The following is a 26,164-nucleotide window of genomic DNA, read 5'->3' on the forward strand; positions in this document are numbered from 1 at the left end:
GGATGGGGGATGCTCATCTCAGGGCCTGCCGACGATCTGAACTGACTCCTTTGAGAGCAATGGTGGGCCACGTTTCCTGCGCTCTTCCTGGACACATCAGAACTGACAGCAATTTTTTGCCCTGATCCAGTTTGTTTCTACTCTACGACTACTGAGTTGCCTCTGGTCAATTAGTGGATGTTGCCATCTCCTTTTTACCGCAGGTCAAAGGACTGGTGGGGGGGAGGGGGGGGGTGAAGAAACACGCTTTGGGCCTCTGCGCCCCGCTCCGCGCTGGACGGGGAACGCAGCTATCTGCACTTCGCTGCCACGACCGGCTGCCTCTGTCCAGGAAGGGGCTCAGGCACCAGCCTCCGTCGGGCTCCTGACCTGGAGCGGGCCCTCCGCAACCGCCCCTCCACACCACGGGAACCAGCAGTGGCGAGTAAAATCTTTGTCCTACTGGGAAAAGGGGGGTTGCAGCTCTTGGGGGCTCTAGTAAGACCGTGTGCAAACGCGGGGGACGCTGAACTCGGCCCTGTCCTGCTGCGGGGGGTCTCCCTATCCCTAGCTGTGCCAGCGCGGCTCAATTCAGGCTCTCTGCAAGGAATCGGATTGTAGTCGCCAACGTGGGTTTCAGATGAAGTTGCTGAGGGAGTCTGTACTCCCAGCCGCCCTTCCCACCCCAAACCCAGCGCCGGACCAAGACAAAGGCGTTCTCAGGACGAGTCTCTGAGCAAGGAGCTTCCTGCAGAGCGTTCCTCTGGCAGGGGCTTCCTCCCACCTGGGCATCGAGGAAGCATTTCCATGAAAGCGCAGTGATTCCTCAGTCCCTCCTCCCTCTCCTTTCGCTGGGTCGAGGACTTTTAGCACGGGCTAAGGGCACACGTGTTTGTGGGAGCGCCTCGTCAAAATTTCGGCAGCACATCACCGTTGGCCTAATGGCAGGTACGTTAAAGAAGAATAGAGAGAGCTGCTAGTTCTCTCACCCTGCAGAATTCCCTCTCGCAGGAGGTCACTGTGTTAAACGCTGGGGCTGGATTTTTAGAAGAAGCTAGATAATTTTATAGCCGATAAACAGTCGCAGCATTGCATGCTAAAGCGAGGGTAATTAGATCTCATGCTCCAGGGAGTATGCCAATGCGGGAGGGAGGCAGTGAGGAATCCCCCTACCCCAACAGACAGCGCTGCACATTTAGCTAGGGGCTCTCCCAGTTTTTCATCTTGCTCTAAAGCCTCCGCTGTTGGCCAGTGCCAGAGGCAGGATGCGGGGCTGGCTACAGCAATTATCTCCTTCCAAATGTCAACTTCTATGCTGGTTAGTCTCTGATCTTTATGCCTGCTACCACTATCCACGCCTTTCCTCCCAGACAATCTGCAGCATCAAGCGCTGTCACCCAAGGGGTTTTCGGTGCTGCTCTGTGAGCCTTGCTTTCCTTGCAATTAAGGCAAAACCACAGTGCCAGGAGACCAGCAGGACCCAGCCGGCAAGGGACCCAGAGCAATGGGGTGGTCTAGGGGGTGCACCCTGAGGAATACTTGCATTTAGTCCGGCACAGAAATGGCTTTACCCAGAGGTACTGTAAGAAGGAAACAAGGTACATGCCCCTTTGCCGTCTTACCTTCTTCTTGACAGCCAAGGGTTGTTCTGTAGCCAAAGTAACCAGGAGCTTCTGTAGCGCACCCCCTTCGATTGCTTCTATCTGGACTTTGGGGTTGCTGCAGGAAAAGAACAAAAATGTATGTCAAAAACCACATGGAAATGTGCCACTGGGGGACAGACCACAGGTCTGTCTGGGCCAACACAGTGCAGCAGACATTAATGAGAAATGTAGGAGACACCAGGTAAAATACAGCCTCGTCCCTGGAGCAAGTTCCCCCAGCTTCCCCTGAGCACAGCTCACAGCTGCAAACGTGCCCCGGGTGCACGCGGTGCGTGGCCACGCACCTCCTGTCCTGCCAGCGAGAGCTCAGCCCGTGCGAGGTGCAGGCAGGCTTGGCTCCAGTCCTCAGCACGAGCACGCAATCCTCTACGGAGTACTTCCCAACCCAAACGAGCCACCCTAAGTACAGGCAGTGCCTAAACGCAAGGCAGAGCTGGCGTTTCCTGGAGGAGCCAGGTGCTCCCAGGACTGCAGCGCCGCCACCAAAACAGGCAGGATGGTGTGAAGGCGCTCAGCACTTTCCACCTGGGACACTGTGCTCCTTCCCACCCTGCAGAGCGGAAAGCTGCCTTCTGCATGCCAGGACAGCCAAAGCCCCGCTGCCACCCTGACCGTGCATCGCCCCAGCCCCACGGAGCTGGCAGCCCTGGCCCTGGGTCGCTCTGCTAAGGAAGAAGCAGCAGCTCAGCTCCATGGGGTTGGCACCAGGAGGTGCAGCGTTTGGCCAGTTAGACACCAGCAGATCTTCTCCTGTGCTCCTGCCAAAGAAGGCAGCAGCAGAGGTGAGCGGGGCCTGCAGCGCCGGCCTCGTGCCAGCATGGAAACGCGCCCTCCACCGCGGCCCGGTGGGCACGCTGCCAAGTGCTTGCCCGTCCGGAGGCATAGCAAACGTCTCAGCTCTGCAGCCACATACCTGACAGACAGGGGCCGAGGAGACCAGTCTAACCAGTGGCACAAGGAAAATGAAATGCGACTGATGTAACCTGAAGTGATGGCAACGCAGCTCGGGAAGGGCACGCCAGGCTGTCCATGCCAACCCTGTCTTACTTATGAGCATCTTCCCCTGGCCACAGGTGCTAACTCCGCCAGGCTTCCTCCCCTCACCCTCACTTGCATTTCACTCGCAGCAATTGCTCCATTAATCCTTTCACTTTATATTGCATCTATTCCTTAATGGCCTTTTATTTCAGTTCTCAGTTTCCACCTCTCCTGTGTTCCTCACTTTGGGTTAACGTGCTGATTTATTTAAACACTTCTCTGCCATCGCACTGCCTGCGCTGCAGCATCAGTCTTTCAGCTCACCTGGAAAAAGGACCTGTTTGTCCCCAGGGCCTCTGAATCACGAATTCCACCTGGTCTCACCACCCACACACCTCTCGCATCATGCCTTTTTCTTCAAGGACTATAAATGGCTAAATTCCTTTCTCTGTCTGAAAGAACTAGGCTACAACTCTCTTTCTGGATGTGAATGGCCACCCCAGGTTCTCAGGGCCAGCTGATGCCACTCCTAGTCCTCAGCGCAGCCCTCCGGCGCCGGCATTGTGCAGGGATTTCCATCCTCATGGCCAGTGTTATGGTAGCTGTATTTGCTGCTAGAAAGGGACCGACACAAGGCCAGTCCTCCTGCGAGCAATGCGTGGAGACAGGAGACTCTGGGCAAAGCAAGTCCATCAGATACGGCGCAGGACAGATTGGGTAAGGCTGATACTGGGGCTGGAGAAGTGGCTGATGTCCTCCTGGATCTCTTTTAATGCACAGTTTGCTGCCTCTAAGGCCTCTGCTGACTTCACAGAGAGCTCCTGGGGTGCCCTGTGGTTCTTGCATCAGCTTATTATAACTTGTAGAAAATCTACATGCAGTCAGATCCCAGCATAAAAAACAGTAGGGCTCTGCAAGATCATGGCCTACGCATCCCTCCTTGCTGCAGGTCAGCAGCAAGCGCGCAGCCAAGCAAGGACGCCGGGGCCAGCTCCTGGCAGCACTGATGTGAGCTTCTCCTGGGCAACGGTGCTTCTGGCCGGCCGGCTCCCAAAGCCATGATTTTGCCATTCAAACAACGGAGCTCATATTGTCCACAAGCCAGAAAAGGAGGCAGAGTTAGGCCCTCCTCTAATGTTCAAGAAGAGTCTAGCCACCCTGGGCTGCTTGAGAGATTTTCAGCAATGACCTGGTGTAATACAAAGAATAAAATAACCCTTGACGTAAGCACAAGTGCAAGCAGACAGGGCTGCCACCCTGTGCCTCCATGCACCCGAAAACATGCCTTTCCCCACCTCTGGGCTGCACCTGGGCGCTGGCTGCCCTGGAAAGGGCTACTCAGCCTCTCAGACCCTTTGCAAGGACGCTTCTAGTGTATTTTGAAGGCGGGAGAGAGGCTACATGCTACAGGCTGGCTCTCTGGCAGGGCTGAAGCTGAGACAGAGCTTCCGCGTTCAGACCACAACGCACCGAACGCCTTCATCCCTGATGCTGGGTCTCTCGTGCTCCGAGGAAGAGCTCCAGGTCTTCAGCCTTTGCCTGCCTTTGAAGCAGCTATTGCACTGCAGTTAGCTAAAGGTCACGCGTCTCTGCTACAATAGAGCTGTTACTATTACCAGCAAGCTGCCGGAGCAGCCAGTGCCAAGAATCGTACAAGAAATAAGAAAAAGACAGGCAGACAGGGTCATAAAAAAAAAATGCAGAAGACAAATGGACTCGGGCAGGGAGCAGCTTCGAATTAAACTGATGGCTTAATATTAGCTTATAAAAATGTAGCAAAACAGAAAACTCGCCCGTGTCAATCGAGGTGCCAGGCACTCTCTCCCGTTGCCTTTGCAGGGAGGGCAGCAGCCGCCTCCGTCCAGGCTTTGTTTCTCGCACCAGCAGGAGGAGACCGTGGCTCGGAGGTGGCAGATCCGGTGCGCGGATTCCCACTGTAATTACCAGGCTGACCTCAATGCAGAAAAGCACGGCTTGTCGAAAGCCTCCTAACGGCTCCCTTTGATTTCTCCTTCCTCATCTGATCGCTGCGTTACTCAGGGACTCTCTTAATAACAGGCCAGATCTCAGAGGCTGAGCTGCGGCAGCACGATGCAGGAACAGCCCCCGTTGTGCATGGAAAACGGGGACAGAAGATCCAGGTCCCTCTGTTGCGAGCCCGGCTCTCTGCGTGCAAAGCTATGGAGGAAACGGAGAGGAGATGGGAGGATTCGGGGGGTGAAGCCGCAACATCTAGAAAGCTCCATTTCCAAGGAATAACATGCCCTTTGGCTCACAGGTCAAAACCGTCACGCAGGACCTGAATATGGGCTGTGGTACGGTAAAAGAAATAACACCGGCAGACCAAAGCTCGTGATGGGAGACTGGTGAGCCGTCCAAGAAGGACGGCGGTAGGAAGAGAGTTAGGTACCTGGACTTTCCGCCTATGTGTTAAAACGTTGTGCCAGCCAGGGAGGACCAGCCTGGAGTCCTCCCCAAGCCAAGCAAAAACTCTCAGGAGACAGAAACAATGAAATTCCCTTTGCAGGGAGGGCTCACTCATTTCCCCTAACAGCTCCAGGGCAAATCGAGGAGGAACCACCTGCAGCAACAAAGGAGCAAGTCCTTATCCCAGGAAAGCTCAAAAGGCTGATCAAAAACATTTTCAACCTTTGGATTAAGATCCTAGGCTGGTTATCAGGGACAGTTTAAATTATCAGCAGGACTTGGTGGAACCAGGGGGAAGAGCCTGCTGGACTAATAAAGGCAACTGCCTTTATTAGTGTCCCGTTTCGTGTCTGGAAGGCAACTGTTTGTTGCTAATCCTGTACACAAAGTTAAATCAACCCCAGGCTTCCTGGTTGCTTAGCTGTCGGCCAGAACAAAGACGGTCAGAAGAACAGGATCACCCAAACAAATGCCAGCTGTCCCCAGGAACACGCAACCCCTGCACCCAAAGCAAATCACTTCTCCCCAGATCAAATAACTGCTTTGGAAACAACTGCTCTCATCTCCAGAGAGGATCTTAGGCACAGAAACAGCCACGATACCGCCGGAAGGGGAATACGCAGGGACAATACTTCAGCCAAGGGGCATCACGGTGAACTGGCCAGCCTTGGCAACTTCCCTCACTTCCCCAGGGCAGGGACCGTAAGAGTACAGCTGTGGGATAGATGAAGAACAGCTCCCAGAGCATCCAGAGCTTGGCCAATAGCTTCTCTAACATATCCTGGCAGACTGAAAGGTACCACGTGTGACGCTCGCCTCCAGAGAGCTGGAGATAGGTGCTATCAACCCTACAGAAGGGAATGAATCCCACATCTCCTTTCTATCCAGACAGATTTGTAAGTCAGACATATTCAGGGTTATTGCGATTACACTTCTTTAGGGGTCCAGAGAGACAAAAGTCAGAACATAGCAAGGAGACGCAGTGGTGAGAAGCAATACGTGTCTCAAAGTCACTACAGCTGCACTCAGCAATGTTCATGATGACTGGAGAAGACCCGGTACTTACGCACTGCTGAGCCCTCTTGCATGTAACCAGTGCCATGGCAGCATGAAACCTTCCTCTCCGGAGGCCAGGCAGCGTGAACACTGCCTCCAGGACCACAGCGAGAGTCCTGCGCATCTCCAAAACACATCTAGCAGCTACAGGAGATGCACAGACGAAAGCCCGCCTGCTGCGAGAGGCTCCTCTGCGAGGCAGGCAGGAGGAGGAAGCACTGCTTCTCCAGCTCGGTTTTTGCAGCAGCGACAGCTTTGGTCTCTACCTTGCTATGTGTACAGTTTGGTTTTGTTTGTTTCTGCTTTGAGCTTTTCTAGCAGCAGCAGTGAACGTCACAACGCTGAATGTCAGGTTCTGCCTGGCACATCAGCAGCAACGCTGTCAGCTCCGTTTTAAGCATTGCAGCTCTGTTACCAGTGAAAATAAGAGAGCTGAGAACAGAGCTGCGTTTTTCACGCTCCAAGTTGGAGTTTGCAGCTCCGACGCTAAAAAAATTCAACTTCTCATCTGAAAATCTGATCAACTCTCACATGAAAGTTACTCTGGACAAGGGAGACCAGAGGAAGCACAGAACAAGTTTGCAGACAGGCACTTTTCTGATTATAACTGCGCTGCCAGGAGCATCTCTTATGCTGGAGACCTCTTACTGCCATTCAAGCAAAATATTAAGTTTGAGATATTGAAGTTCTTTTGTCACAGCTATCTCAAATAAATAACAAAAACTCTACAGCAAGGGATCTAACTGAAAAATTCCTCTGTCTCTTAATGCTTCACTGATCACCTGGAGTATTAGATCTAATTAAAATCTCTGAACCATGGAGCTTTGGTAAGGAGAACCTGTAGAGGTTAGGAAGCTTTCCCGGGTGGAAGGTGTGCTGCTCACTTTTCAATGTTCCTATTGTTTAACGCCTCTACTATTGATAGCCCTATACACGCACTAACAAAAAGCTCATTTAAGGGTTTTGAAAACTCAGCACAGATCTGTACAAATTGCACTGTCAAGCCCAGGGAAAAGCAGCCTGGACAAAATAAATACAGTGAGACAGACTGTGGACTACAATCGTACGAAACTCAACCTGTGCTAATCTGTTAACAGATAAGGGGATGCTGGCATCAGCAAGGAAATTTGCTGAAATGAAACTCTGAGGCTGGTACAGAGACTGAACACAGCCTACGATGCCACTTCCCTTCCCCCCGGAAACCCTACTGTGATGGCAGAGATTGGAGTGCACTGAGCAGAAGAGATTCACCAGCCTCAAATCTGGGTAAGGGATAGCCACAAAAATAGGGGGACTCAACACAGTGCTGCTCTTGGGTTCAAGCAGCTTCTTGAGCTTAGGGCACTTGCATATACTCAACACAACCCCAGAGTGCCCTGGCAAGATGAAGGTGCAAAGAGGAGCACTGACTGCAGGGCCACACCACATCCCCTCCCAGTACGGTCTGCTCCTGAGACTGGGTCTGGGACTGGGGCTACCAGGCACGCTGGTGTTCATGCTGGACAAGATGCATTAGGCAGAGGTGAAGAACTCGGGGCGACTGGCAGGAGCGTCTCTTGCCCACAGGTGTCCATGGCACAGTCTCTGAGAAGCTCCTACCCTTGCCTAGATGGGTTTTATGCTAGGGCAGAAATCATAAACTTGAGACACGGGTCATCTATCCCAGAGCATGAGATGACCTTTGAAAAACACTGGACACAGGCCACGAGACCTTTATAATGAAGATTTTGGACAAAATATCCTATTTCACAGGGCAGAGTAAGGTCTACGCCTCTCTTTGCTTTCAAACCTCGGCCCAGGCCGAGTCAACCTATGAAGACTGAACATGGCCCTGCTGCCTGGAGACCTTGGTGTTTCTTCTCATCTCTTACATGGACCCCCACCCAACATTGCACCACGCTTTCACAAGCGCACCATACCTACTGGATCGTTTTGACCACAAGACAAAGAATAATGTTTTCTACTGCTGCTTCCGTCCTAAACTCCTGGAATTGTAGCTTTGCCTAGAATAAATTTAATGTGCTATTTTATCAGTCCAGCACATTTTTTTCTCTTTGTAGCTGGATGAGGGTGACTGTGCCCTTCAGTGGAGAGGGGAAAAACAAAAGCAAGGGAGATGAAGAGAACAGAAAACCACCATCTGAGCTGTCTGCTGCAGCTCACAATGGCAGAAGAGAATACTCCATTTTCCTCCAGTTTATATTTCACTGCGTTAGACTTGCAATTCCCTACACGGGGCCAGAGGTTATTACAGTCAAGGACTGCTCATCTGAACACCGCAAGCCTCAACAGCACAAGGACAAGGGAGCAAAAGTAATAAAAACAAGTGCTGAACCACTGTGATCAGTGATATCGTAACTCCGTAACTGGTATCACGCAGTAACATGGAAATGAAGTAAGTTGCTCCAGTGCCCAGTGACTGGCATGAGTCCTGCCCAGGGCAGGCCATGAAGGTGGAGAGACAGCAACTTGTGCAGAGGCAGCACATGGCCCACCAGGATGAGCATCTTCCACCAGCTGCCTCGTTAGACAGGGCACATCTCTTTGCTTTGTTTTTGCCTTTTTTCCTTCTATTAAAACCGTTCGTGGGAACGGCAAGGCCTTAGTACTGGGATGAACTGCTGGAAGAGCTGCCAGCACGGCCGGCCGGCGTGGCAGAGGTTGCACGTGTGACCTCATGAGCAAAACTGGCAGATACCTCCAGACAGCTTCCCCACGCACTGCTGGGTCACTAACAGCCTAGACCACGCTCTGGCGAGTAATTTGGCTGTTACAGATCTGCTCATGGGATTGCTGCGGTTTCTCCCTAAACGGCATTTTGGGAATACTTTGGACCAGCTACTAGAAGCACAGTCAACTACCACAGCTCATCCCTGGGGCTGGCGGGACGTGGCTGTTATGCCTTTTCTAAAACACAAGTTTTTAGAGTACCATCATCTTGCACAGCTGTACTCCTAGGATGACCCAAAGTATAAATGGGAAACTTTGAGAGAGACTTTTAAAGTTCTCAGGAGTTTTTAAGAGAGACTTTTGAAGTTTTTAAGAGCGACTTTTAAAGGACTTTTACAAGACCGCACATTCAAGGGCCATGGGAAGACTGCAAAGCAGCAACACAGCCCTGAGGCGACAGTGGAGCTTGAATTAAGATGGGAACTTGCAGTGCAATACAGCAGCAAAATTAGATTTAAATAAATTTAAAAGAAAAGCAGCGTGGAGGGATTTGGGGACTCAGGAGCCCAGAGCAGGACAGGGAGAAAAGCAAATAACCTCACCTCTATTACTTCCCGGTACACGGGAAGTTAAGGCCAGAGAGAGCTCACGCTTTGATGACAGCTCAGTGTGCCGGCGAAAAGGCATGATAATCACAGGGCTAGACAAGCTTTAATGGGTCTCTTCTCTCTTCAGAACCAGAGGTCTGCGGTACCACATGGGAAATCAAAGCCTCCGATCAAAGCCTGTACGCCTGTGAAACAGCCTAAAAAATTTAGTACAGTCTAGCTTGTGCTCTAACCTAAGGATCAGAAACGGGCAAGCAAGGCAGCACAGCTTAATTCGTCCTTCCCTTCCTGCTACCCCCGCGCTGGCGTTCACCGGAAAGGTCGGCTAATGAAGAAAATGACACCATCTAGGATGATATTATAGGAGTCCTTAAAAACAATTCCAAGCCTTGTGGGGCTCCTTGGGCCTTTCAGACTTTCGCATGTGGGTAGGAATTTGGAAGGCACCTGGAAAAGGGCATTTTTCACAGCACTGGAAACCAGAAGCAATACAAGCAAGGTCGCACCCAAACAGGCCGGGAACTTTTTCCAGAGAGGCCTCTGTATATGGAGAATTTCTGATAGACCTTGTAAGCGCGCTGATTATCTGACAAATAAGAGATACAGTGATAAAACCAATCATTACAATGTCAGCATTTGAAGGTTTGACTGGAATTCAATAATGCCACCATCCTTGAGCGTAGCTGTAAATCCGTGTCTCTGAATAAGGACAGAAACAATACGCAGGATGATCGACAGCTTGTTAATACTTGTATGGTTGAATTTTAGATCCCAGGTTTAAGGAAAAAAAAGCATTAAAATAGCTCAAGTGAGAAGTATGCACAGAATATGCTTTCCTGTTGCACTCAAAATACCGGCTACAGTGCAAAAAAAATTACTATCAGAAATGACTGCACGGCAGTGCAACGAGCCCTACCATCAAAAGCAACTCTTTCGTTCACAAACCGCAGGAGTGGAAACGGCCTCTTCATCAAATTGAGGCATGTGTAAGGAGCACTCCCGAGTCATTTCCACAACCCATTATAACAACTTTGCCTGCTGCATGTATAAATTTACCATTGCTGCGAAATGTCGAGCAGCACCTGCAGACCATGCCAAAGCTGTGACTTTGCAGGTGAACTGCACAAAATAAGCACAAGTTAGCTATGTCTCTTTCTGAATTTTCTTCTTAAGATTGCCTGGAATGGGATAACTGGGACAATTCAATGCACATAATTCTGCAGCCCCTCCCAGCTCCTGCGATACAACCCCCCCCCACCCCGACTCCATCCATCCCTGGGACGCTATCTCAGCAGGCTGCTTCTGGGATATCACAAAGCAAACGTGCTTATGCACACAGTTGCTGAATCTCTTACGGAAATACATATTTAACACAGAAGCTTTCCATTACTGTAGAATATCACATTATCGAAAAGGAGATGGGTCATTTGCACACGGAACAGAAGATAGGCTGGGTAATAATAAAGCTACAGCTCTTACCAAAAAAAAAAGTTAAAAATACAAACCAAACAAGGCCAACTGACTAATCAGATTTAAAAGGAATAGGTATGAAGCACATGCACCCCCAAGGCCCACACCAAGGTCAACCAGAACTGGCTTAAAAAAACTATTCTCTGAGCATCATCTCAAAACCCAGTTTATCATAGAGAAAGGACTTCAGAGCTACACCTAAGGAGATTAAAAACTACCCAGTAAAATGGAGCCTTAAATAGTTGTGCCGATCAAAATATAGTAAGGAAGAAAATAGGGGTGAAGGGGGAAAACCTGACAAAAGGAAAACGAGGTTTCGCTAGGCAACACAATACAACAATTTTGTATGAAAGATGTGAAGCATAAAAGAGATGTTAGATGTTCAAAAGCACAGAATAGAGGAGAGACATTAAAAAAAAAAAAAAAGAACTGAGAAGATGAAAATCTTCACTTCAATGCAATACTGCCTTCTCACTTTCTACCAAGCCAGGCACTCATCACAGTCGCAGGGGAACAGCAGCATCCCTGTGCGAGCAAAACGTCTCAATGGGAAATAAGGGATGACATAGATATAAGCATGGTTTTTAATGAGCATCCAGATTATTGAGTATTTTTTGCTAAGAGGAGAAAAGAATTGCAGAGAACAAGTTGGACTCGAGTAAACGATTCTGTGATTTGGATGGGCTAACGCGATACAGAGGCGATTTAAGCCAAGGGAGCGTGATTCACCCCCTAAGCATACAAACGGCACAGAAGAGACTGGTAAAAGCTAGAAAAACCGTTGCTCGCTACAGACCACGTAACCCTGTCGCAGACAGCAGCAGGAGATGGGACAGCTTGTTACAAGTCCTGCAATGTCCCTGCTGAGACGGGGATGGCTGTCAGGTCAGCCCTTTCCCTATGGACATCATCACCACCCTGAGCTCCCTGGGAGCATACTGGCATCGGGTTTAGCTGGGGCAAATTCTGCTCTCAGATATCTAAGTGGGTATTAGCTAACGCTCTTTGGAGAGAGTTTCTTCAAGGACAGCCACCATCACTTCAGCCCCATACAGCTGTCGAGGGCACCGTGCTGGGAAACACGAGCACACAGGGGAATTGGAGGGAGCGGGGTTGCACTGCGCGGCGGGGGGCCAACGAGCATCCGTAGCAGGCAGCTCTGCCCAAGAGAGCTCAGTTGAAAAGCCCCTGTTTAGCTGGGGAGGAATGAGTCAAGAGTGCCTCGAGTTCAAAGCGCTCAGCTCCTGGCACTAGGATGGCAAGCTCAGCCCAGGTCAAACGCGGGTGCAACCAGGCACTGCTGCTGGATGGGGCAGAGCTCGCCAGGGACGCTCACAGCGCACAACCCAGCTAGCATCCCGCTCCCAGAGACATCTCTGGGAGCCTAGCAGCTGCAAAGCAGAGCTACTTTCCCCGGGGCTTCCAGGGTGAAGAGCCATCGAGAGCCCTGCATGCCCCACTCTTGCCCTTGGAGAGAAAAACCCGGCTCGCGCAAGCTCAAAGAGGGCAAAGTCAAGGCGGCTAATATTTTGGAACGAGAATGACACGAGCTGCAGTGCCATAACGTAGCATAACAGATGGATAATTAGATTTATACTAAGAGCCGTAAAACTAGGTAATTAAATAAAAATATGGAATAATGAATCTGCCACAGAAAGACACCTAACAGAAGCCCAGAAAGCCCCTTAAGCTGGGATCCAACATCGGAGTAACAGGGGAGTGGACAGCAGAGCCAGAACGCAATACTAATTCAGCTCAGCATGAAATGTGGAATCACACAAACATAACCACTTCAGCGTGGAACGATATGAACAGAAAAACCAAGTCTGTGGCAAGGAAGAATTGCAGTTAAGCAGTGAAAGCCTTTTTCCTCCTCACCTCACTGTGAAGCAGATTAGAAAAGTGAATACCAGATCTGGACAATAAAATCTTAGGTGCCATAATAAAACCAACCATGCCAGATTGTTCTGCTAAACACATACAAACAACAAACCGACAGGCTGTATTTATATCTGCAGAAAAAGAAGTATCATAAAAACGGGCCAGAGATCTTGCACAGTAACAAACCAAGCCAAGGCAGGAAGCCCAACGTCTTGGCACACATGAGGCTCCTGAGGACAACCTGGAGAGCCTCTCTTTTTCTCACCCCCAGCTATGCTTAATATGAGCTCTTTTTTTTTTTGATGTCAGCACATACCTTCATCTACGCGACCATCAGTGCTAAGCCCAGCATGCTGCCAGCTGTGTGGCTCGATGATCTGCTTTGAAGGGTGTTGAGCACCCAAAGCTCCCCTTGACTCGGGGGCAAGTGGGGCACTGCAGCTTTCAAGAGCCTCAAATGTGAGCTCAGCTTCCATGAGTTTATTCAAAGACCTACAAACAATTTTATGATTAAAAGCAAAGATACTCCGGATTCTCAGGGGCTATCAACTTTATCCTGTCAGCTGAAGCACAGAGCTGGCGGAGCCTGCAGAGAAGAGGATATGAAATAGCACTGTAAACGTTAGACCATCTTATCTGTTTTCCTGACAGTGAAGGATTGTCCTGTACAGTCCATTCTGGAGTGTTTTGGCAACCCATTATGATTTAAGGGGTGGACTAGGTGACTCATGCCCCATCTGCAATGATCAAGGAAACTGTGCTAGCTCTTTGCCAACACAACGGATGAAATACTGATCCTCCTAGGTAGGTACGAGCAAGTGCTCCATGGTGCATGGAGAAGGACATCACTGAAACTCCCCTCAGTGCTAAATCACCAAAAACAATGTTTTATTTTGAGGTGTAAATCAACCGTAAGGCCAGATGTGCTATGCTTATGAAACACTCAATATGCATTTCTCAAAGACTGTTATTTTACTGTAGGTCAAACACATCTCGTCATCTAAGGATGGGTTTTTGTTTCATCAGATGCTGCATTAATAACATGTGAACATTTCTCTATGAGTGCAAGCAGAATTCATTTATTTCCATGTACTTCTAGCTGTAGCCCACAAAAATTGTGTTGGTTTCGTCTCAAAATCACAAAACAGCAAGAGACAAGAACAATGTTGCAGGACTGGTACCATGCCTGTGAGTTCATCCCATGTTTTTCATCAGTAAGGCTTCAAAACGTTCCATGATTTATAGCTGGGGAAACTAAGGCACCAGAGAGGCAGGAGATTTGCCCCCAGTCACGTCGAGATGGAGGCGCTGAGGGAGGCAGCTTGACATGGTGCACAGCCACAAGCAGATGGTGCAGGGGGGCACACGCTGGGCTCTCACAGCTGCGTCCCACGAGAGCTTCCTCTCCGGGTGGACCCATTCCCTCCCAGGCTGCACAGAGGGGAACAACCTGCCTGGCAGATCCTAACCAAACCCCTGGAGGAACAGGAAAGGCAACTCTGCCGCTTTGCACATGAAGGAGCTGAAAGCAGTGCTGCCCGGAGAGCGAGCATCAGCCCTAGGACGGGAGCGTTTGGCTCCTGGGCGTGCACTAGGGTCGCCGCTCACCCCCAGCAGTGCCTAGCTGTTCTTGCCCATCTCCACGCTCTCGTTCTCCCTCTGCACGGCTCAGATGTGACAAATAACCAGCGTGCAAACCAGTGACAAGGGTGCCAGCCGCCGGCTAAGCTGGATTTGTGAGGCTGCCATTCCAAGTTCCTGTTCCTGAGCCACGTGCCGGCCCTAGGGCAGCTCTCTGCATGACTCCATCTTCCTGGCTCCAAAACGTAGCTAGCCTAGGATGGCGACAAAAGCAGGAACGCGAGGTCTGATCTAGCTCCCCGCTGCTGCTGCTGCTGCTGCTGCAGGGCCCCTGAGCGAGTCCCTTCTGCAACAGCAGCCTCAGTGGGACAGCTTTGCACAGCAGCATCCACTCAAGCTCTGCCACGTCGCATTGCATGCCTAAAATTATGCCTGAAATTACACAACTATTCAAACAGAACCTATTCACTTGCCTTAGGTAACATATAAAACAGTGTACAAAGCTGTCTGAAAGCACCACAAGAAGAAAGCTTCAGTGCAAACTGCTGGGCTCCTGACACTTCGGCTCGTATTCCCGAGTGGTAGCGAGTGCCTATATCACACATCAGCACTAATAATCTTGAGAGATGTTAAAAGGTAGCCTGAGGCTAAGACCTTTGATTGTCATTCACTTTACTTGTTTGCTTGCTCATTTGAGTTGATTTTCCTTTAATATAAGCGCTAATAATAATAATAAAAAAAGCAGCGTTGGCCTGCCTTGTCCCTGTCGGGATGCGGGAGGAAGGCACAGGCACTCTTTAGCTCTGCCACGAGACACGATGCAAAGTGTGAGAACAGGCACTTCACTTTCTTTTCTAGCAGCATCTTTGAGATGCAACGTCCTATTTTAACCCTGCCATCTGTTTCTCAACTCTCTGCATTCCTCTCGTAACTGAGGAAGATATTACACTTCATCAAGCAAACCCTTCTATCTCCTACCACCGATTTTGTTTACGGACATACCCCAGAGCACCTCTAAAAGCCACAATGCAAGGTACTGCTCTTAAAGAAATGATCCGCTGATCGTTTACAAATCTTATTTACATCTATACCACTCACTCTAAATGCAAGGAAAGATGCTATTTCACAAAAGAGAATCACACCCAGAGCAATTGTCATATTTCAAACTTTGGCTGTTTCTAGTCCCGCTGGTTTAAGAGTGCTATTAGAATCGTTCAGAACTAGAAAAGTAGGTTTGTTTCACTGACTCATAATTCAAAAATGAGACTTTGCTCCATTTACAAAAGCAAATCACCATCTCACAAATGCCAAGCAGAGAATTTCAGCTCCAAAAGAGAAGCCTGTGGAATGTTTCCAGCTGGGGAAAATGGAGACAGAATTAAAAAGATGTATTTGCAAAACTCGGGAAACTTTTTTGTTTTGGTTAACCGAAAGGTATGACCTGTAGAATACCAATTCCTCAAGAAACCTAAGGAACCAATTAGGGACCAAGCAACTTCCCTGCATCGTAGACAGAAGAGCATTAGCTGGAGTCCTTCTGTAGCTTGCTACCACAACACCAAGGACTGTGACCTGCAACACAAATCATACACCGTTCGAGTCAGTTCTTGCGGGGAGAGCCCCGGAGAAAAACTTGGGGAGTCACAGAAAGCCCCAGTAATTATTTCTGCTTTTTGATTCATCCCTACTTGAACACCCACATACCATGGCAGAGGAGGCTAGGATGACATTTAAAATCAAGGTTGTACTGCTGATGGTCATTAAAAATCCAAGAGCACTTTTCAGAAACAAGCAGGTACAAGCACCAGTGTTCCTGTCAAATATCAGCACAGCAGTAATTTTTCTAGTAGCTTCCCTTGAAAAATAAGGAAAATTGCACCCACCTGTAATTGCTGCTATTATTGTTGCTGTTGTATTTTTTTTTTTAGCAGTAGCAATGTACCTTTATATTTTCCAATTATAAAATAAGACAGAAACATTTCCCCAAATCTTTCCAAGTGTGCGATTCATCTTACTTAACATCAGACACCTAAAATTAAGGCATCCAGCCTAGGCTAGCTGTCTGGGCTCCCTCAGTAACATCTTCCAATCTCAGGCCTGTATATCCTTGGAGACCCAAGCACTATTCCCATATTTCTGTAGGACCTGCCTAAGGTAATCCAGAAAAGCAAGCCTGCAGTCAAAGGGTCCAGATTTGTTATAAAGGGGTCCACATCTACTTTGAAATAAATTTCTGTGGCATTCAGAATCAGTGGTAGCAAGCAGAAACTGATCTGACGATATGCCCTGAGGGACAGGAGGCTATCTTTGACTCCTGCCTTAGGATGTGATGATTTGTCTTTTGGAGGCATCTCTCTCCCCTGGTTGGGGATGGAGTTTAGGTAGGTAGCTTAGATGGATACTCACGTAGGAAGACTGTGGGTGACACAGATCCCATCTGCAGAGGAAGGGTGCAGGATATAGCCACAAACATGCAAGGAGTTCAAATGACCAAGCTAGGTAATAAAATATGTGAATAATACAATGAGTTGAGGAATAAGGCTACAGCAGGTTCTACAGCTAAACTGAACACTCAGAAAAGGCTGGAGCAAGCAGAGGAAGCGCCTTCAGGAAGGAATGTCTTGCATGAAAGAGGCAGTGGAAGAGCTGTGCAAGAAGAGGGGGAGATTCAGCAGCATGTCCTGCATCACTGATGGGATGGAGAGAGCGGATATCTTGATAAAGAAAGTTGACATGCCAATCAAGCTTAAATGACCTTAAAGGCAAAGAGAAAAAGCTCTCATCTGCCATGGTGGTGGAGGGAGCCAACAGACAGATTTAACAGGGGAATGAAACGGTAAGAACAAGCCAGAAGGATCTTGAGAGGAACACTGTTTGTGTCCAGAAGAGCAGTAATATAGCCTCATCACAGGGACGTTCTCTGAGACAGATGATATGGGCTTAATCATCAGGACAGAAGCAAGCTATCAGAGCCGAGAGATGCAGTGGAAGATGAAATGCCTGGATTTAGAAACAGCTTGAAAGTGAAGGGTGAAGAAAGAAGTGGGGTTCCATTTATTCAACCCTTTAGAACTGCGGAAAGACACACACTATCCAAATGTTAGTTGTGATGATCACCTCCCACTGTCAGACATAGTTAAGGGAGGACAGAAAGGTGACACAATCAGAAGTTCACACATGTGCTGCTAAGGCACAGAAGGAAGGAACACTTGCCAGTAATTGCCGTGATGTAAACTCCCAGTTGATCACAGCCTAGTAAACAAATCTGGGTTTGCATTTCCATCTGTTTTTACTGCGTCACAGGTCACAGAAGGAGAAAAGAAAGCAAGTGCCCAACGCTGTTGGCACTGCGTGGAAGAAGCAGGCCCAGTGCATACAGCCAGGCAGCCTGCCTACCCTCGGGGAGCCTTGTCTACATGCAGAAGCTGTAGACACTTAAGAAAATCACTTCAGAAACTGATGGTCCTAAACCGATGCTTCCTCCCAAGACAGATATTCATAAATCAGCGTAGGAACGCCCTACGCTGAGCGAGTGTAAAGTATCTCCTGGCCAACGTAAATCAGCTCAGCACAGCAGTCAAATTGATTTCAGACCATTTACACAAAGGAGGTTGCTACAGCCTCCAGCTGAGTACACAAACCCTACGAGACGAAAAGCCGCCCGCTCTGCGCTAATGACTAATAACACTAGCGCATCATCCTCCCTTGGACATCACCTAAAGTGTGAAAATATGGCCTCCTTCCCAACTGGAGCTGCTAGTACTTCCTGCAGACAATATCCATTACTGCTCCGTTTAGTCTGGAAAGGGATGACGAGATCGGCACCCACAAACTTCCTGCCTTCTCGCTTTACTCCCCCCTCCTACCCTCGCTACTTCCCTCAGCAAGACAGACCCCAGTCTCCTTGCCAATCCAAGAAGAATCTGAGCTGGATGATCAGACAAGACCCCACTCTCGCCTCACCGCCTTCAGCTACAGCTCTTCCACCCAGCCCGTGGAGCAAAGACCAGGCAGACTGGGATGGCAAGGCAGAGACCAGATCAAGCGTTGTGCTGACCTGACCAGTCAAGAGCAGCTGAATGTAAACCATCAACCACCTGGAGAAGCAGCCTCTACTGCGTTTCCCCACCTTTCACTGACCAATCTCTCTCACTTTTTTCTATTTTGCAAAAGTAATAAAAGTCACGGAGATCAATGTGAAATCCAGCAACGGATCTAACTGATTCTTAGGAGACAAACCACTTATCTTGTTGGTGAATAGGACTTTGATAGGATTTGATTAAGTCCGTCTTGCAGAATTGCTATGTTTTGTTCAAATTCTCTCTCTTCTGTGCGCTCCCTCAGTAAACTCCCCAAATACAGCATGAATCTTCTGGCATGTTTGCCATGGGATAAATCTGGGCAAGTTCCCGCTCTTAAACGCTGATCTGTGTTTATGTGCTTCGTGCAGTGCTGTGACAACATATGTCACATACTGCCTTTGTCAATTTGGGCCCACTTATTTATTGAAATGAACCTCCAAGTTTCATGGCACAGGTTTGGGGATCTGTAGCTAACTGTGGACACATTGCTTGTTCTTGAAACGTAGGCCACAAAGCCACTTTAGTTCTGCTTTTGCTTGTAAATCAGGGGCTTACAAGTGTAATTGGCCTAAACCGTAAGAGCAAACAACAGCAGTGGTAACATACTGCCAGCAATTATTCATGCCTGTAATAAATGTCTGTAAAACGGAATGCAAGCCTTTAAAAATCTGGCTCCTAACTGTATGCATGAAAAAAAACAAAAACTCATTTACAGGGCCTGGCCAGCAGGGTTTTTTGTTTTGGGAGAAGGCTGAGGAAGGGGCAGGATTTTTTTTCTTTTTTAAACTATTTAAAAGCGCTGCTCATGCCAATGTTCAGGTCACAGACTCTCCTGGCCACATTTCAGAGTTTTGCAATAAACCCAGTGACACGCACAGAGGATAAATTTGCCCTGTGTACGAACAGAGCAGTTCTTTGGAAAAAACTGCAGCAGATCCCTATCCCTTGGCATGCAGGAAATGGAGTAAAAGGTTTATAGATGGCCCTGTCTCCCCTGCCTGTGTGCTGTGCCAGCAGTGAACCTGCAGATGAGACGTCACCTGCTGGAGATGACAAACAAGCACAGGCCCTACCACTTCTGGGCAAAGCACCGTACAGCCCTATTCCGTGCAGGAGGATGCAGGCTGACCCCAGGGTCCTGGACATTCAGCGATGGTATCCCTGCTGTCTAAATCTTCGGGTCGGGCTGCAAACGGCGTTCTTTGTTTCACTGTGCACTCTTCAACGAATCAGAGCTACGTCTCACTGCAGCAGGACAAATGAACAGCAATGGAGGTGGCAATTCCCGTCAACACTTTGCACATCAGCCTGTCAAGCTTGTGATCAGCTTAAGGACTTCCAGGATGAAAGGTGGTATGAGATCGTTATCTTTTTGGTATATACATTTCTTAACCACAGTGCCAGAGCAACCCCGACACAACTATGATGGCGCATTGCTGAAAAGCAGCATGAGCATCCTCACTGGCAGACACCTGGCAACAGAAATCTGCCCACAGGGTGGTCCTCACAAGCCCAGGAGACAACCCTGTGCTGAGACACAATTACTTTTAGTCCTTGAATCGCTTTAAAGATTGGCAATGTTGAAAGGCGTTAAGACAGCTGAGTGGCTCTCCGAGAGCAGACCTGCCACCGGACGCACTGCAAGGCCTCACAACAGATGGGGGTTACTAAAGCACACCTTCACGCAGCAAGCAAGGGCAGGTCACTGCATTACTAGTGCGAGATTCATCCCAGGCTCCCACTTCAAGTTTTCTCCTTGGTCACTGCCTGGGAAACACAAGGTCATCTCTCACAAGGACCCTACTGATCCTCTTCCAGGCATATCTTCTCCTCAGCACCTGTTTTCCAAGGGCTTCAGAGTTCCTACATCCAGCAGCTTTGTTGGCATCTGGTTTCTCCAGCATCGTGTCTGCTCTTTGCTTCCTCAAACGCTCATCAGTTAGAAGCAGATTTCTCCCCCTCCAGCAGCAATTTGGAGTATGACACCTCAGTAGTATGACACCTTTCACAGGCTTTGGACCTCCAAAGCTAGAAGGTCAGAGGTACTGACAGACTTCATTAAAGATGAATCCTCTGTTTTACATTTTCCTGCGGCAAACCTGTTTCACCCCCCCCGCCCCCCAGCTGAAGTGGTGGCTAAGCATGAACGGAAAGGGCTCTGTAAGGACTGCAGTCCCTCTCTCTGCTCTGTGAAGCTTCCCTCTTCAGAAACTGCCTGTAACTACTACGTTTTAGGACCTTCTGAAGGAAGCAGCATTCATCACAGTTTGGAAGGGACCTTTTGGCCTAAACCCCACTAGAAAAACTGCCAAGACGATCCTCCCATCTCACAATTAACAGCGGCAGAGACTTCATGATGCCAGGATATGCAGTGCTGCTATGACAACACGAAGGGGAGACTTGTTAAGGGTCTTGTCTAGAGACATAACGAGCAACCACGGCTCACAGAGAAGCCTGATACCAATGAGAGTTGTTGATACCGCAACATTGTTCTGGATCAGGTTGGATACTTGGCAAGCTCTGAAAGACTGGCATACATTGTTAACAGCACAGTCACTGCAAGTACAACTTCTGAGGACAGGCAAAGATTCCTAGGGAGTACAGATGAATATTCATGAAGGAACTCAGTTTGGGAGAGGAAATGAATCAAGTATGACAAATGCTGCCTATTAGAAAAAGAGGGTGGTGTCTATTTTTAGTGGAGTTAGGCAAACATTAAAGCTCACTCTCTAAGAACTCCAAATAATGCCACTCGCTGGCTATGCCACTCCACCGCTAGATAAGAGTTTAGCAGCATGTTGCCACAGCCAAAAACTGCTCGTCTGAACAGAAGTTTTCCGATTCAGCCCCCGTATGTGTTTCATAAAAATAAAAGTTTTAATCTCTAATCTGCATAGGAGGATGTGACAGTTTCCACTAGGATTCCCCCCCCCCCCCACCAGAATCATAAGGCTCGAAGGAATCTTTTTAAGACGGAAGAAAACGCTGCATTCAAATCTCCTAAAAGAGCACTCACGCGGAGCTGTAATCACTTCAGATGCACAGAATTATCAGGAGGAGAAAATTCATCTCACTTAGAATCAAGACCCAATTTGAAGCAGAAAGGAAGAGGCTTGGTTTGCTGCGATGCCAAGCACTCAGACTTTTCACTGAAGTCAAAGAAGCCCCAGCTGCTCAGAGCTATTGAAAATCATGCCCAGAACCTCCAGTGAAACTTGTTTGTGGAGATTACAGCACTGCTGATAAGGATATTGACTATTCCAAATAGGCTCAAAGTATCTTATATTTTTAGAGATACTTAGCCTGGGTAGTATTATTATTAAACAGAGGTGAAGTAGTCACTGCCTCCATCTCAGAAATCAGTAACACTGCTGCCTTTCAGCAGGCTGTTCTTTTCTTCTCGTTAATATTGAAGAGTTTCCCTCTCTTACTTTTCAGGCTTATAAAATGTGCCAATTAAATAAGACAAGAGATAGAGAATATTGACAGATAGACTATTGAAAGGACTTGATATCGTAACCTAAGGTGCTCCAAACCTGAGATGAACACCAGCGTGTTTGGAGGGGACGTCCCATTGCTGTCCTGACAATGGGCACTTGGAAGATCCCCTGGGCAAGGGGATGGATCGTGTCCCAGGGTGAAGGACCCTCCCAGAAAATTCTCTGTTGGATCAATTCAGACTCCTGGCTCAGTTGGCTGCCTGCCTTCTCCCCTGTCACACACCAAGCAGGAAAGGACCAACTCTTTCAAATCAAAACATCCCATTTCATACTGATTCTTCCACCTGAGCACATGGCTTCTGTCCCAGTTTCTTGTGGAGTTTCATTTGTGGTCTTAAAAGGCCTAAAACAAAAAAGCTCTGAAATTAGACGCATCAAGTGTTTATTACCGATCATCCGTCTGCGGCATTCAGAGGCCACAAATGAGACTGAGTCAGAGCTCACCGTGCTGGTCTCACTGCATGCAGAGCAGGAACCCTACAGGCATACCTCAGCTTTGCCTCAAAAGGACAAGGACAACTGTTTCAAGAGAAACAAAGTAACTTGGGAGCTTGAGGCCTCTTGACACTCAAAGCAGGTGATGCAGCAGATCAAGGTACTTTTCTTACCTAAATTTTGCTCCCAGCAAGAGAGAGAGAGATCTACTGGCAGCTACTTAATACTGAATCTACCCAAACCCAAAGCATTTCCTAGAGACTTGAATGAAAGTCTAGAGACTTGGGCTGGACAGGCTTTTGAGGGAAGGATTTCTGGAGAGTCACCTGCATAGTGGGGGACCAAAAGCAAGCTGAAAATCAACAGCAGAAAGATGCAGTCTTTCCCAAAGTTGTCATCCAAATAAGATCTGTGTTTTGGGGATCTGCTATTGCACGTGAGGTGGGTCACAGAGATTGTGCCACCTCTCCTCAGATTTCCTTCTTGGCCTCTCCCTCCTGATGGAGTACCTCCATCATTCCCCCGGTCTGTTGGGTTATGAGTTCCCCTTTCCTCTGTCGGAGAACTCGCTCACCTTTAGCGAAGTGTGCCTCGTTAGTGGGTCCATTGGAACAGCTTGCACTGAGGCAGTGGTGCACCTGGATGGGTCTCCAGCAGGGCCAGGAAGACTGGCCAGGTGGCCAGCTCGCAGGGCTCGGCCCACGTTATCTCCTTGGCGCATTACAATGTCATTTGTCAGCAAAGTTGCGTCCGTTGTCCTTTAGAAAACACAGCATTGTCCCCTGTCGCAGCCAGCCCTCGGCAACTGTTGCCATGGTTATTACATTTGAATGCTTTTCATCAAGAAGATGCTGCAACTGCTGAATTGTCTCTAGCACGAGTTATTTAGGAATAACTAGTTACAAATAGCAAGCAGGAATAATGGGCTCAAACTACCCACAGAAGCCAGCGATCCCTATCATTTTTGGTTTAATCCTGTCTCCCTTCTGGTCTTTTCAGGTTCAGATTTAAAGTACGGGTTAGCAGATATGCAGAAAAGAATAAATGCTTCCTGAAGAGAAACACAGCTGTCTATGCGAGTACAGGAAAGATGTCTCTTTCTACCAAGCCTCTGCTTTTCAGTCAGTCATAAAGAGGCTATAACGAGGCACAGCAATAAACTGGAAAACATATCTTCACCTGTTGGACTCAGGAGAAGAAGTGAGAGGTATTTTCCAGCTGTATCATGTTAATTGTTCATCAAGGTATTACGAGCAAAACCCAAAATACATATATCAGGGAAGGGGAGTAACTAACGTCCCAGCGCTTGCATTCAGTGACATGTGGGTTGCGCTGGGTGTACGTGCTCTCCTTGGCAGACAAACCGCTGGGCTGCTCCTACCCCTGAAGGCGAGAGCTGCTTTCATGGCGGCCGTGAGGCCATGGCTCCAGGAGGGGTGCTGGGAATCTGTGTTGAAAGGCGGACACTTTGAGCCAGATTTCAGACCCACTTTGGAGATCACACAGTAAATTAATAAAGCCTGCTCCAGAAAGTAAAATCCTCTCATTTAAAGCTCTGAAAAGTGACTGAGTAATAACGGCACTGGTCTCCTCCTGCAGATCTGGTCCCACAGTGCATTCAGTCAGGCATTTAATGACACAAATGTCCTTTTCTACTCTGTTATCACTAGCTCTACAGAGCCAGCCCGGTACAGAGTTTGGGTAGAGAGGCCCGTGCCATAAGACCCAAAGAAGCAGTGCAGCTAAAGGAGAGGCAGCTGGAGTTGACTGCAGCTTGTATCTCCATCAGCAGCAGGATTTCCCAAATCTCAGTCTGTCATGGCTTAGGATGTGCAGCGCGGTTGCTACCCAAGGCAACGGGGCCCTCACCCTGGGGCAACCTCAAAAGGGAGGAAGCCCTCAGCTTAATTGAGGAGCTAGTGTTTATGAGACTAAAGGCAAGAAACATATGCACAAGCTGTAAGCCAAGTATATCGCACGCTATGCCATGGTGCCACCCAGCAGAGCAGGGCTGGGTTTTGAAAGGGTATCTACCAGAGATAACCGGGGCTGGCTCCGGCTCTGAAAATAGGGAGCCACAAGCCTGACTCCAAACCTGCTGTAATGCCTGCTTCTGCAGCTTCATGTCCACCCATTTCTGCTGCCAATCCCGTATATCGCCAGGGGAGAGCTGCAGCCCACTATGCAGCACTACCTCCACGGCACGCTGCAGTGCTCCTGCAAGCACGCCGCAGCACTGCCTGCTGACCACCTGCAGAAGATGATGTCCTCCTCGCAAGAGTTAGAATATCTTTTCCTAAGAGCAACTTGCTAAAGTCAAATAACTGAATTTATATTATGCCAAGCCCAAAGAAATCTTGATTCGGCTTTTTTTTGAGTTACCAAAAGAGACAAAAAAAGACTTCACTTATTCTAGCTAAACTAGTCGGATTTAAAGAAATTAAATTTGTCAGTTCATTAGTGTGCAACAAAAAAAGGAAACATACATTTCTAATTCCTGATCCACTAATCCACAATTCGCTGATCTGCATTCCCCCAAATCTCCAGGGAAAGAAAAGAAAATCCACAGAAGCCTCACACTATTTCCCAAAGATTTCTCAGTCAGGTCCTGCAGAAAGAGCTCACATTACGGAGCCTTCCTCCCTTTACAAAATACACCACAGCACATTTGCTGCCGTGCTAGAGGGTCTCATGAATAATGAAAACCAAATTGCACTTGTCAGAATAAAGGAAAAATTGATGTTTTGTGAGGTGCCAGGCTTGATGCTTAGCATGTTTGCTCAACCCCCATTGATCTGCAATATCAGCTCATTTGCAGCAGCCCTCCCACTCATTAGGAACAATTAGCAAGGTCCTATTCAAGTTTGTAACTCGGAAGGGCTGCCACTGCATTGCAGGAAAGGGTGCTGGGTGCCTGTGAAAATGCAGCCCTGGCTGGGCCTAAGGCGGTACCACAAGGATGCTCAAGATGAGTCCATCTGCACCTTTCTCCAGCTCGTGCTAGCATCCATGGAAGTTGCTCCTCATCAATTTTGCCCAGGAAGATTGGTTCAAAGCACCCCTGCTCTAAGGGAAAGGGAATGGCAAGCAGACAGTTCTCTCTGGAGTACATACCTGCCAAGCACGCTCGCAGTAATCAGCTACTTGGCCAGATTGCAGACCTTAAACCACGACCTATACGAGCAACGTCAGCCATCTACACCAAATCCTTCTCTGCCTCGTTCAACTAGGTAAGGTGGAGGCGCCCAAAATCCTCTCTTCTGTAAGCATGGGAACCTATGCCCCATGCCAGCCCAATCCACAGTTCCCGTACACAGAGGGAAAAATCAACTGTGAACAGTGAGCCATGGACTAGGAAGCGGGGCTGCCTCCCGGGGACCCCACTATTGCGCTTAGCCTTGCCCTTCCTACCTTCTCCAGACAGACCTGCTGACGTAACCCCAGGTGCTGGCCTGTTCCGGCCTCTGCAGAGAGTCTCTGCCTTTGCTCGCTGCTTCCCCCAAGCTCTGTTGCTGCTGAGGATCGCAGGAGCAGGCAGCACCACTAGCGTGTGCGGGCTTGCTCGTGATCTGAGCTGCAAGGGTTATGCAGCCTGGTTTGTACGGGGAGGACTTGTTCCCAAAATATGGTGTGGGGATCCTTTGTATAACATCTCATTCTCCCCTCCAGCAGATATTTTAGAAAAGCTGTAAAGGTGCGTAGCTGCAGACTCCAAAAATAGCCACTAATACCAAAGCCAATGCAGATAAAGCCACCTTGTACTTCTCCACTACGGCCTTTTGACGGTGTGGGATCACTTAGGCCTGGTGTCACACACACCCCTTCCACACCCT

At 48.7% G+C, this 26,164-nt stretch overlaps 1 protein-coding gene across 11 annotated transcripts in view; it reads right to left on the bottom strand.

The window, feature by feature from the left end:
• The window catches only part of SIL1 (SIL1 nucleotide exchange factor), a 116,790-nt gene that overhangs the window by 3,656 nt on the left and 86,970 nt on the right, over nt 1-26,164 (bottom strand). For all 11 annotated transcript variants that reach the window (XM_068959135.1, XM_068959139.1, XM_068959140.1 and 8 more), the window contains one exon: nt 1,602-1,698. In XM_068959135.1, the coding sequence (XP_068815236.1) occupies nt 1,602-1,698 (97 nt within the window). The remainder of the gene's footprint in view (nt 1-1,601; nt 1,699-26,164) is intronic.

The sequence above is a fragment of the Struthio camelus genome, chromosome 13, assembly GCF_040807025.1.
Source record: "Struthio camelus isolate bStrCam1 chromosome 13, bStrCam1.hap1, whole genome shotgun sequence".
NCBI lineage: Eukaryota > Metazoa > Chordata > Aves > Struthioniformes > Struthionidae > Struthio > Struthio camelus.